At 36.8% G+C, this 14100-nt stretch overlaps 1 protein-coding gene across 17 annotated transcripts in view; it reads left to right on the top strand.

Annotated features, from left to right (window-relative positions):
• MAGI2 (membrane associated guanylate kinase, WW and PDZ domain containing 2) overlaps positions 1-14100 on the top strand; it is a 765356-nt gene that overhangs the window by 451706 nt on the left and 299550 nt on the right. For all 17 annotated transcript variants that reach the window (XM_030013670.1, XM_030013669.1, XM_030013660.2 and 14 more), the window contains one exon: positions 8804-8923. In XM_030013670.1, the coding sequence (XP_029869530.1) occupies positions 8804-8923 (120 nt within the window). The remainder of the gene's footprint in view (positions 1-8803; positions 8924-14100) is intronic.

Raw genomic sequence — 14100 nt, forward strand, 5'->3', positions numbered from 1 at the left:
GCAGTTCACTGCTTTCTTTCCTATCTGTTTGGAAAGCTGATACAGTGTTTTAGTTTTATAATGAGCATGAAAGATATTGGGATATATTGCAGGAGTGTTTGCTAAGACATTAACATGTTTTATGAAGAAAATGCTGGTGTCTTCTAGAGCTTCATGTCTGGTACTAAATCTTGCCTAAAAAAAAACCCCAAAAACCAAAAAACACACAGCTTTTGAGGCAATAATGTGGAATCCAGAATGATTCATGACTGGTTTTTCTTCTTTTCAGTTCTTGAGCACTGAAAATCAGATTTCTTTAGGCACTTAGCTAACCTCTGTAAGGTCTACACTTCCAAATGCCAGAATATGCATAATTTCCCAGTTCCAGGAATTACCTAGAATATAATTTAAGTGTTTATGATATCTGCATTAGCAGCAGCTTTTCTGATTGTTTGTACAATGTCTTCTGCAATATACCATGCCTAACTTGACACAAAGTATTCACACTTCTCTGTTGTTAGCTTTTATCTCTGAAGTCTATTGTTAACATCTTAAAAGATACTCTTGGCAAAGATAACAAAAAAAAGATGGTTTATTAGCTCAAATGCTGTGCTGGCAATGAAACTTGTATAGCTGGGCTTAATGCTGGGTCAGAGTTGTTCTTAAAAGAAGGTACTCTGCAGACTTAATGAGGAATTCACCAACAGCAGGAAAGTGACCCAATTCATGCCACGATTACCAGACAAGGAGTCACGTACCTTTGTAGAGGGAACACCCAGTATATCAGTGCCTGTCGCAGGATAACAGCATGAAAGTGCAATGATCAAATCCTCGCATGGTGTAACGGGTAGCTCTGGATATGTCACAGTTTATTTTAAAGAAAAGTCTTCAAGTATCTGCCTCAGCCTACAGCTCTTGTGCTGCATTTCTTCTCTGAGTGTCTTGCTGGTTCCAGTGGTCCTCTCATAATTAACCAAATAAATAAACAAATAAATATCCTTCCTACCAGCAGTCCTCATCTAGAACTACTGTCATTCCCATCCCCTGATTTTACTTTGCTGTTCGGCTCCAATATGACTTAATTTTTAAAATGCATAAATTATCTTTGGGCTGGTTTTATGTGCATTGTACAGTGTCTGTCACATTGCATGAAACCAAAAGAACAAATAGAAAACCCAGGCTGTGTTTAATCAGAAGCTACTGAATGCGTATTGTATGCAAAAAAGAAGTATTTGAAAGGGTATATGCATCTGGAGTGTAATAATCCTGCTAACCACCAGGCAGGAGCTTATTTAGCTTACCTAATGCATATGTCTCAAATTTAGAAAAAGTGAAAATCTAAAGAACCACAGACTGAATGCATATTCTTTCCATAAAGGACATGCTTATCTGTTACTATATGCATTGTAGGTCTCAAATCCAGGAAGTCACTGCCTCTGGTTTACACTATAAAATATAAAACATATTGTCCTAAGAATTATGTGGTATTATAGAATGTGGGCACTAAAGCCTAGTACACAGTCCTGTAAGGCTGCTTTTCACAATCTTACCTTTTACTTCTTCAGGAAAAATCAAAATGTAACAATGTCATTAATCCCAAAGTGTACTAGAAACTGTTAAAAATATGGGTTAGGCTTTTTTTTTTTTTTTTTTTTTTAAGGGTTTCTTTTGATATGACCCAAATTCTCCACTTAGTTTCAGTGGACACTGGATTGAGCCATGTAGTTAACCTGTTGTTTCTGCTAATATCAGTGGATACTGATGATGCACAGGGATTGGAAAACTTCCTTTTAATTCACACAAACTAAACACCCAGAAATGAAACTATTAGTTTTGTGATGAGGTATGGCTAAGTGCTTTTCCCTTTCTAGTAAAACTTGGTCAGAAAATCCTGGAGATAGTAAAAACACACTGTTTCTTCCAAATACTGTCTGATTTTTCTTTCTATGTACAGGTAAGATTGCAAATAATGCTGCAGTCTCACAACTCGGCAACTGCTAAATGCCTGGCTTTTCCTCACCGTAGAGCATTTAGCACCTTTGCAAGTGGAGTTTGAATTGATTAACCTGAAGATCTTCTTCAGGATCACATTTGCCAACAATCTGCTTATTAATACAGTTTGAAACTATTACCCCCCAAAAATATTTTCAGGAATCTGGAATTCATTCATTTGCTTCTGCAATTATTTTTATAGGGTTGCATCAGAGAAATTGCTGGTATTGCACACTTAAAAAGAGGAAGAAACTTTTCCTCTTCATGACCCTTGGCAAGAAGGGGCTTATGCCATTGTGGTTTATGTTGTTGTTATGAGAAGTATCATAAACACTTGAAGCTTCCTGCTCTGCAGTACATCTAAAGTCACTTTACTTGAAAATTATGTTTATTATTCTCTTCAGCTGGGAATTCAGTAGATCAAGACGAATGTGGTGTTTCTCTGCTTAATGCAGTTAGTAATTTGACAAGATAGGTATAATTTCCCATACATTTCAGTTCCTCACAGTAATAGTGTCCCAGAGTAATTTGGCAAACAAACAAAAGAGCTAATTACACATTGTTGAATTTTTTGAAGGCAAAGTGTATACAAGGTCATACCAAGGGCTCAGCTGAAGTTTATTAAAGATTAGCAGTCTGTTTCTGCAGGAGGGATCCCTCCAGCTACTGTAATGTATGACAGCCTGGCGTACCGCTTTCCACAACAAGCTGTTGTACAGAGCAGAATTACAGAACAAATTTTCAGTCAAGTGTCTAATAAAAGGGCTTTATATATTAAAGATTTTTTTTTTGTACTTTATGTTTTGCTATATTTGGAACTAATAAGCACTATAAGGCCCTATTTGCTTCCATACATTTGGAAAATGGATCTAGGAGTAGATCGTTATGCAAAAAGGGCTAGGTTATTACTGTGCCTTTCATTTACATTGTAAATCCTTGTGGCAAAGACACACCTTTGCTTTTGTATTTACCTCATGCAATAGGAACCAATCTGTGAATCCAAAAGCAAATCAGCTAAATAACTGTGAAGGTGCTTTGATTGCGAAGAGGTGTGCCATGTTTGCCTTTAACTTGCAATTAAAAAATGTAATAATATAAATATTTTTAATATGCCTATAAGCTCGGAGCATTGAAACCTGTGCACAAAGTCTGTGAGTAGGCATTGGACCATGCAGGGACTAAGGCCTTTACTTCTACTCTCCTGACCATCATATAGACTGTACAGGAACACTACTCGTGCGATATTATCCTTGTAATGCTGCCAAAGACTGTAAAATACAGATTATTTACTGTGCAAAGATGAAGTGTTCTTGAAAATGTGTCTATGGTACTGAGCACAGAACACCTTTCTGAGTCTTCCCTGTCATAGTTCTGGGATTTTTAACTAACATTCGTATTCCTATGCTGACCCATAAATAAATTTGCTTCTTTTCCTAACATGCATAAATACATGGAGTTAGGAATAAATGAAATATTGAGGCAGCACCTTTCCTGCTTTTGAAATTAGCAGAGCTGGACAGAGACCATGAAGATGCAGTGCTTCTAAGAAGCAGAAATATTTTCCAAGTCAAACTGAGCACCTTGTTCCCAAATAAGCACTAATATGTTACAATTATGTACTTGGATGCTGAGATTAAAAAAGAGTCATATAAATTTCTAATTGTTCTCCTACCTGTACAAACTGGTGTGGAGCTTTGCAACCCTGGAGTTCTTCCAGAGTTAGTAATTCTATAGTTTTTTACTAAAAATGGGAATCTGGACTGAACAATACATGAACTGACCATTTTTCCAATCTGCACTAGCAGTCAACATAAAACTTCCATGTTAAGTGTTATTTATTTTTCCCCAAGCTCATATAAGCAGTATTTCAAAAATAGTTTATTGCTATTAAATTAACACACTCCTTTTCTTATTCATTGTAGAGATTTCTTAGGTGTCTAAATTTATACCCTTAGGTATCATACTCAGTTAAAAGAAGAATGCTCTTTCAAAGGCTATTTGTGTAAACAGCACTTAATTCCTCTCCAGAAACATAGCACCATCATATAACATAACATTGAGCATGGAAAGCCTGCACTGAAGTATGGTGGATCACCATACTTCCCCCTGTAGAACAGAAGAAGAAACAAGCTGCAAAGGCAAAGGTTCTGCTTTAAAAAAAAAAAAAAAAAAGATTTCTGCCACGTAGCTTAAATATCTCTAAACTGTACCAACTATCCATCTTGAAGTTATAAATCCAGACAAAGTAGTTGCTCAGCAAATGACCTTAGTATTGGTTTTGAGAGCAAATTGCTGAACGATGCAAGCAGTGCTTATGAAAACAAAGAACGTCAGTATCCATGCAGATTTTGTAGACCAAGCTCCTGTAATTTCTAAGGTACTTATATGTTGTGTGACAGGACTGGCTTGTATTGATTGGTTGTGGTGACTTGCAAGCTATTCCTATTGTGTCTTTTGTTCAACAGCAACAATAGATTGCATTTGTCATAAATGTGCATAGGAGAAATATCCCTTGCTGGTTTTGATCCTGCAAGATCTAAAAGTATCATGTTCTTTCATTACGGAATTTAAAGATTATTTTTTCATACATTACCATGGTAACAAAATGGTAACTGGGTTCCTATTTTCATTTTACATTAATGAAAGGCTAAATATTATAAGCAGTAGCAAGTATGTCCTATTAAGCCTTGATGCTGTATAACAAGAGGTGTTGTGTTCCTGTAAAAATATGAGGCTTGGAATGAATCCTTTGTTTTAGATCCTGAATTACTATAGATTTTAGGCCTGCTTATCTGTCCATATGAATGTAGTTAAAGAAAAAATCTATTAAGAACAGTAACTCTATATTAGTTTAAAAGCAAGGAAAAGCAAGGAAAAAGAAAAATTGCCTATGACCTATAAGTTTCCTATATATAGACCTCAATGTTCAGACTTTGATGGGTGTTTAAGATTCCCCAGTAACTGTCTCCCAAGTCTGTAAACCTGCACGTTGCAAACCCTATGGTGCTTACAGAAAGGTATAAAGGACGGCGGAAGTATTAATAGCAGCAACTCAGTTCCTCCAGGGTGAAGGAGTAAAAGAGGCAATAACTATTGATTATTCCATTAGCCAGGGAATTGCTTTAACCATTTGCAAGATCTCAGGTCCTCCGGGCTGAGGGAATGAGAACAGATGCAGGAGGGAAATGGGACTCAGTAAGATTTTATCAAGAGCAATAAAGTTCTGGTGGGGATGGAAACTGCTGTACCTGGGGTAAGAGTCACCCTTAACACATGTGACTAGTGAACACGGTTTGCTTTTTTCTCTGTTTTTTGAAGGAAGCAAGTAGTTGACATCTTATAGGAGTACAACCTTCAGTATACATTACAATGTGGAACTCTTGGAGCAGATTCCCTAAGGATTATAAGAGAAGAGGGTGGAACCTTCCATGTTACTATCTGAGTGACAGTATTATCACCTGGCATTGTAGGACAGACATAGCAGGTATAGGTAGAACTGGCAAGAAATTTTCTAGAAAATCTGCTTTTCCTTAAACATGTTCATTTCTGTAATTTACCCATTTCAATTCAACTTTCAGGAGAAAGGATTCCTCATCTCCATGCTAGAATATCTAGTGAAACCATGGGGTGCAAGAGAAGTGGAGAAAGGAAAACATACTGTAGAATTACCAGTAGCTATTTAGTCACCTAGGAAAATCAGTGGGAAACTGGGATTAATGGAGACTAAATTAAGAAGCTGCTATGTACAGTAGCACACTGGCAATTCTAAAGTGGAGTTCTGGGTCTTTTGGTTTTGCCACAAAAATCCGTTAGTTTCATCCTGAAGCAAAATAGGAACTATTTTAAATCTTGGAGTCTTGCAGAACAAGATAATGATTACATCAACAGCTCTAAGTACAGGACATCTCATGGCTACCTTACATGTGGGGATAAGTGATGAGCAATTCGACTAGAGAACAGACAGGCTATAGCTAAGTGCTGTGTTAAGGATATAGAATTACTGTATAATTGGACCGTGCATTTCATTTGAAATAGGGGAAGCAGATTAAACAGAATGTTCAATTCTTAGTGCAGGGCGTATGCAAACATCATATATGTACTATATCTGAGAGAATGTGACTAAGTCACATAAGGGCAGAAAGATCAGGTCTTTAGCTTCCAATTTAAGAGAGGGATTCAGAACCTGAAATTTAGTCCATTACACTTTTCTAGGCAAGTTTACCAAAGACTGTGACCAAAGTAGAGAAACAGAGGGATAATTGAGTCTGTTGTTGGACCTCTGGTGAGACCTTGCAGTCATCACTGCTGAATATATATCCATGTGTTTAAAACAAACTGCAGTGTATTGACACTTAATGTCATAGAATCATTGAAAATTTAGTTTGAGAGGGAGCTCAGTAGGTCATCTGGTCCAACTTTCCACTCAAAGCAGGGTTTACCTCTACATTTTATATAACTCCTATTTTTGTCTGATTGATAAACTTCTGTTAATCTTAGTTTGGCTACATAAAAAAATATTGAAAAAACAGTTAGCTAGAGGTACTAATCTAGTATGCCAGCTTCTTCCCTGTGCCATGTTTGGGAATAACATAGCCTTGATTTGCCAAAGTGTTTTATGAGGAAGGTACAGTTCCTGTCAATAGACTTCGGGAGTGAAAAATTCCTCAGGAGAGAGCATGCAGATCAAACATCTGATGCCTGTGCTGTTAGCAGAGCTCCCAGGAGCTCGGGGTCTTGCCAGAATCCTTGTGCTTCTGCACAGTTCTCACAAAGGGCTGGAGATCTTTGAGGATGCTGCTGCATCCCCAGAGGTCAGATATTCCATGGGGAGTAAATTCAATATATTTATTGAGAATCTAAATGTCTGAGTGCTTTAACCATACCATCCCTGAAACACAATAGTAATAATTCTAACAAACCCATCTCTGCAAATATGAAATTCCCAGAAATAAACAGCCCAATAGGACAAGTTTTAGTTTTAAATGTTGAGATGAAAAGGGAATTGGAATCAGACAAATGAGGGAACTTGTCTTATATATTTATCAAAACATATTCATGATGTTAGCTACTGAAATTTTAGCTTCTCAGGCTCATTCAGTCTTTGCCGTAGCCATTCAGGCTGCCTGTGAGGAGAGAATGGTGTCTATGACAAGCAGTCCCGATAACCTAACTAAGGCACCATTAAGTCTCTATGTCTCCACTGACATCAAGGAGTTTGGACAACTCTGAAGGCCAGCCAGTGCTTTGGCAAAGCTGAGCTCCTGCCAGTGGGAATCGCTGAGAGCACGGGACTCCTGTCATTGTCACTGAGAGAACCTTGCACTTCTAATGTGCTCTTCGTTGCACAGAAGTCTCCACTAGATCTAGCTATGGAGTGGGATTCGGTATGAGATTAAGACAGCTGCATTTTGGGCAGCGCAAAGGACAATTTTGTGCATTTGGGGCAGTGCAAGGGATATTTTGTCCTTGGCATATCTGCTAGCTTCACATGAATGTCTAAGGCATCCCACAGAGACCTATGTATGGCCAACTGAATTGAGCTCGTAGCAGGCAGGCAGCTGAATAGCTCTCTTGCTTCCACCATTGATGAGATCTCTATTGACTGTAATAGTTTATACACATGGCAGAAATGTAGACAATTACATTTAGTTTTCTTAATGTCATGATGAGTCTCACACAAAATGTTTCAAGAGGTTTAAATGCAGATGTCTGAATAATAGACATCCAAAAGTAGATGAAATAGATTTTAGGTTAGCTGATCTGAAGAGATGTCTGAATCACTACTGCATAGTATGAGAGTCACGATACGGTGGTTAAGGTGGTGGATTAATAACTGAGGAAGAGACTGTGTCTTTTGCACAATATCATAATGCTAAACTTTTGTCCAGGAAGCGGAAGATCTGGTTTCTAGCCACTTCCCAGTGTCAACAGCCTTGAAACCAAACCCTGTGAGTGTGATGTAATCACCATAGTATTGCTAAAGAATTGATTGATTATGATGTTTCAAACACTGAGACTGAGGAGGACCTAAAACTCTTCCATTTGCAAATGGAGTTTTGAGACTTATTTAGTGGTTTCAGTCAAAGTAGGGATAGCCTGACCACAATAAACCAGACCGTTAAGAAATTAGGTCAAATTCAGATGCTTCCCTGCTAACATCTCAACTTCTGCTAGCTAAGCCGAGTCACTTCTCAGCATGTATGAAATACTGTCTGTCGGCATTTAGGGAGTTCTGTCATCCAGAGATGACACTAGAGGCAATAACTAAATATAAGCACCTTTGCAGTTTGACAGCATGGTTAGCAGGTGATTTGAATCACTCAGTCCCTTAAGCCTAACCATTTATCACGTCCACTTATGACACTGAAACAAACAATGTGAATACAACCCTGATGGATTTACTTAGAGATTTATTATTTTGTGTACTAAATAAATGTTTAAAAGTTCATGAAGCAGATTAATTGTAGACAAGACTTTGTTTGAAGCCATAGAAAATACACATCAAAGATTTGTGTTACCTCTGAATGCCTGGTGTCACTAAGGGTCTTTCTAGTAACATGAAAAGAATAGCAGTATGATACATTTTCATTAGTGAGAATAAATAATATGGATCCAAAGAACATCTGGCATGATCTTAAACATGCATCTCATATACCTCTGTCAGCTTCAACAGATGTAGCTATAAGGTATTGAAAGACATCCTCACAAGGAGTATGTGCTATATAATGTGCTGCATAAATGGTTTACTTTGATAAATTTTCCAAACCTTTCAAAAAGATCTTTCTACATTTAGGTCATGTGCTTGACAGTGTGTCTTTCGTCTTATTAATAGGCACCACAAGGCCACATAAGGAGGGGGAAGTCCCTGGTGTGGACTATATTTTCATCACTGTTGAAGATTTTATGGAATTGGAGAAAAGTGGTGCTCTCTTAGAAAGTGGAACATATGAAGGTAAGCACACTTTTACTGCTAAATCTGTCTCATGTTTCCATTATGCTTTTTTCTAATTGATGGAATTGCACTGGGACATCCCATTACAAATGTGTCATTGCTACTGTTATCAGAAATTTGTGAAGAGCCATATGGCAATTATGAAAATATTTTCATATGTAAAAGCTAAATGCAGATGGTTCATTGTAATTTTAGTATATTATACTGGTTAAGAGAAACAGGATAATACATTGCATGTACAGGAAAGAAACACTAGTTCTTTATGCCAAATACTTGAGGAGATTTCCACAAAATTTCAGCAAACAGCTGTTTTTCTAACATAGGACAAACAAACTCTACAACAGAAATCAGTTGTAAGGCTGACACTTTTCCTTTGCATGTGTGATCCTGCAAATAGCAATCTATATCAGAGGTTGAAGCGTGACTATTTAAGTAAAACAGGAAGGATTTGCTATGTCATGTCTTATGGGCTTTGTAAAGTTACTGAAAAGAAGTCATTAATTTTGTAATATGACAGAGGGATGGGAACTGTCCTAATGACTGTATTAGAAAATATCTGTATATGGGGCAAAGAGCCAGCAGCTTATTGCAGAACAGTGCTTCCCAGGAGAACTGATGATTCATCTGGTTTTAAACCTTTTCCAAAACACAGCTATCCTGAAACTACTATAAATGGAAGGGCAGTTACATAGCAGGGCATTTTAATAAAACCAGAATAATGCTATACTATTTTAACTCAAATGCTTCTTAGAAATACACTAGTATTTAAGATAACTGAGTAATGAATAGGTCTTTTTACTGTAATCTTCAAAATGACAGGGAACACCCTTCATATGAAAAATATGACCCATACATATAAGAACACCTGGGTGAGTAGAACCATTTAGAGGAAGCAGCCCCATATTATTACTTTATAGCAAAAGAGGCAATGAAGATCTTTTTGTCCTGACTTTGTCCCTGTCAAGGAAAGCATCTGAAGATAAATAAGATGCTATTCACCCCAAAGAAAATCATTAGCTGTTTTATAAATAGCAGGAAAGAAGGTAATCCTTTCTCACCTAATCAGCGCAAAGTACCCATGGGAAAGTAAATAAATTTTCATAAAGAGTTATATCAATACAGAACTTGTAACAAAGATTTCCATTAAAGAAGGTCAAAGAAAGGAAAATATATTGTATTTTCCTGTTCTACTTTTTTCCCCACTGTCTGACACCTAATGGTAGAAGTTACCTAAACATCAATACAAGTACAACACCACAGTTTTATGTTTATCAGAGGTTCATTAAATAACAAGCCTTTCTTGAAGTATCTTTTTGTTACCTTAGGTGTTTGAAACTCACATTAAAAGACTTCAAGTGTAGCACAAGTCTGTCATTGCTTGACCATGTAATTTCATTAGTTTGTAGCAAGTTCGTAGAGACTGAACTGCTAGGTTAAATTAATTCACAGTGCTCTTCTGTCCCTTGAGGGATACAGAGGGGTGTCTTTTAATACCAGCTACCAGAGCTGAGTGGACAGTAAGGTGAAATATTGGTTGGGGAAGTCTGCATAACTCCTTAAACCGGCTGAAGACCTAGCTGAAGAGAGGTCCAAAGTCATGACTATGCAATGTCTGTCACGTCATTTACTGATCACAGATGACAAGTTCACTGAAGCCAAGAAGTCAGAAACTAAATGCAAAACAAAATAAACTCAACAAACCAATTTCTGCATAAATCCTGTCTTTGATTCCCAGGTTTCCCAACCACCAGGTGTGCATTCCGACAAATAATAGATAATATATTATCTATCTATGTATTATGGCAAATAATAGGTAACACATTAGAAAATACACCTAGTTTACAGACGCTGTTTCTCCTGTTCCCATATAAAGATTTTGGACATGACCTTACAAAGCTACACCCCCCCATTTCCTGATTAATTCCTAATGACTGTAGTACCTTCCTCGGGGAAGGATTTTGCTAATCATTCCATAACAAGTTTTCCTGAGCACATTAAGTCTGCAGTGATTAAGTTTACCGGTGACAATTATACCAATCCGAGCAAAGAAGTTTTCAATTCCCCTCACTAAGAGAAGATGATTTTTGAATCCTTCCATAGGTCAAGCAACTTACGTGAGCGTGCGTGTATGGGAGATGAATTTTCTCTCCTCATCAACACTGGTTATGAGGCCTCTGAAACAAATCAGCTTTCTTTTTACTAATTCTCAATGTTAATAGATCGGTTTGCAGATTTCTTTATTATTTCCTTTTTTTTTTTGTCTTCAAAAAATCATTGCGTATTTAGCTAAGTTTCTATAGGTTAGCTGAGTCTGCCTATGCTGATTGTCTAACCACAGCCACTATGTACCAGTTTGTCTCTACCAGAAAAAAAATGTTTTAATGAAGGGATTTCTCATTTAGTTGAGATAAAAAGAGAGACTCTGTGTACATGTGTTGTTTTTCACCACCTCTTGACTAGAGGCATTGATTCATTCCATTTACCTTCTACTGTATGAATTCCAAAGAATCAGAATCTTCCAGGTAAACCAGAGGAGAAGGAGGCCAAGTGGAGACTTACCTGACACTGAGTCTTTGTATTGTTCATTATAGTGTTCAGTATTGTTGGGAGGGGGGATATTTTCTCATAGTAATAAGAAAACCAGTCAAAACAGTCAGAAACTTTTTGGTCTGATGTAAGGAAATGATTCCAACCTGGACAGGATATAATCTAAAAGTGAAGCCAGTATATATTCTTAGAAAAGTATAGTTCTGTAGTTTTTTTTTTTTTTTTTTTTGAAGCACACTTTTTTTTTGGAGTCTTAAAATAGATTTTTATGTTATAAAAGCTTCAGAATTAAAAATAGGATGCTCTGTGACCTCCTTACTACTTACGCTTTGAATACGCCTTTCTTTGTCTACCACTTTTCGACAGCTGTGCATGACTGTAGTATTCCAAAGTGCTGTAGAAAAGCAAGTATGTTCATGATAAAAACTCTACAAATCTGTTTTTTTACCAGTTTTGCAAATATGAAAACATTTAGTTTCTGTAGGACCAAATCCATTACTATTTTGACCTTTTCTATTTATGTCTTTTTGAGTAACTGCTGGAAAGACCAAGCCATCTTTATAGATATGAATTATTTTAAACATACTTAATCGTACATAAGCAGTTGCTGCACGTTTTGCAGCTTACCTGTGGTAAAGTTCCATGGCAATATAGGTGACACCATTCAATGCACAACAAAAGAAAGAAGAACACAAGGCTCACTTCCACTCTCACTCAGATTAACAGTGCAAGTCACATTAACTTCACTGAGTTCTGAATTTATAATAAAATTTCAGTGAATTCCACCAACAAATTGCTGTTTGGGGCTGGGAGTGTTTACCTGAAGCACATCAAACTCCATTATTTGGAGGTCTTTGTATAACAGCGCAGCCAAATCCTAAAGGTTTCACTTTGTTTCTTTTTAGCAGCATTCCAATTTACTGTACTGATTAAAGGAATTCTGATTTGGCCCAGAATGATAACTTCATTGGAGATAAAACTTGTTTCCAACACAGATATTGGGGTAAGGTAAAATAACTATAGCTCTGTAGCAGAGGAGGAAGTGTTCCTGTGCATAGTGAAAGCCACCTGCCTCTATTATGCAGACTCATGTCACACAGGAGGACATGCCCCAGCAAAATAATCCACATTCCTTTTCTGGTTTCTGGAATGAAGTTCATAGATGGTCTTTGAATTGGCACAATACCTGCAAATCTATAAAATGCAGAATAACAAAGCTGTGATGAACAGACAAACTGTGTGTATATGTGTGTGCTGTCTTTTATGACTTCTCCAATAGGAGGGTTAGCTCAGTATACTGTCATCTCTCTGATATGTCAAAACTTATATGGAGATTTCATGGATCACTGACTTTGAAGGCTGTTCCCATCTCCTGATTAGATCAGCAAAATTTCTTAGCCAGTGCAGCGTATCAGTAGACTGAAAATGTACTTCAAATGTATATTGGTTAAGAATGCCAATGCTCATAAACAGAAATGTAACAGCTTCAATGTTATTTCCAAAACCCAGATATGTTAAGGCACATGATTGAAGGTTATGGTACGACATCATTATGAAGAATTAATAATGTAAGACTGTAAGAGTAATGTGCGCTATGGGTAGAATTACCTTTTAAAAGTAACATATGCAGTAGCAGTACCAGACATAACAAGAATTGTTCAGTGTATAAATAGTGTAAGAAAAAGAAACGTGTTTGTTGATAATCCATAAGGACATAAATGCATTTCAAATACACAAAAGCAAGAAGGATTTTAGCAATGTGGAACTCTCCAAGAAATGCAGACACAGAAAAGCTTGTTCATAACTGTTAAAGATGTGGCAAAATTATGAAAATAAGTGAATTCAACTGGTACACCTATGAATAATGTACTAAGTAGAACCCTCTTTTTTCCTATCAAATTTTTGTTTGCTTAGAAGAGCTCCATAGCAGTTGTTCTATAAAAGATATCTTATTTACTATTAATATAAGAATAGTCTTTATTTTATTCTATGAAAAGCAATCATTTTAGTTATTCTGCCAGTAATTTTGTAAAAAATGCACTTTTTATCATTTGTTTGATCATTTGGAATGATCTGAAATTCATTCACTGGTTAAAATTCAAAGCTTACTGAAGCTATTTAACCACTTACATGATCATGGACTTCCCTTGGCCCCACTGAAGTCCGTGGTAAAATTCCACATAGCTTAAATGGAGTCAGAATTTCACCCATATATTTTTTTACTTACGGAGTATTATTTGGCAGAAGGCTGAATGTTAGCTGGAATTTCCTTAATATTCCAGAAGTCCGTAGTTATTAAGTCTTTTAAAAAAAAGGTTGAATACATCCCATCGTTAAAACTTTAGTGTTCTGTATTACTTGTTTATTTGACAACACAAAACTTACAGTTGTTTTAGGAACAGTTTTAAGGGATCAGCTTACATGTTTTCAGTTGAGTCACCATTATGATGAGCTCCCATGGGAAACCAAATGTGGGTTGAAGCTGAGGTCTTGCCTGTGACTCCTCCCACATGATGGCACATAAGCAACACCGGGAGGTGCTCTGATTCCATTCATCTGGAGACAGTCCTCATACCCAAGAAGACATTAAGTTTTACATAGGCTTTCATTCCATCTCTCAAGCCAAATTT

This window comes from Aquila chrysaetos, chromosome 5 (genome assembly GCF_900496995.4).
Source record: "Aquila chrysaetos chrysaetos chromosome 5, bAquChr1.4, whole genome shotgun sequence".
Lineage (NCBI taxonomy): Eukaryota > Metazoa > Chordata > Aves > Accipitriformes > Accipitridae > Aquila > Aquila chrysaetos.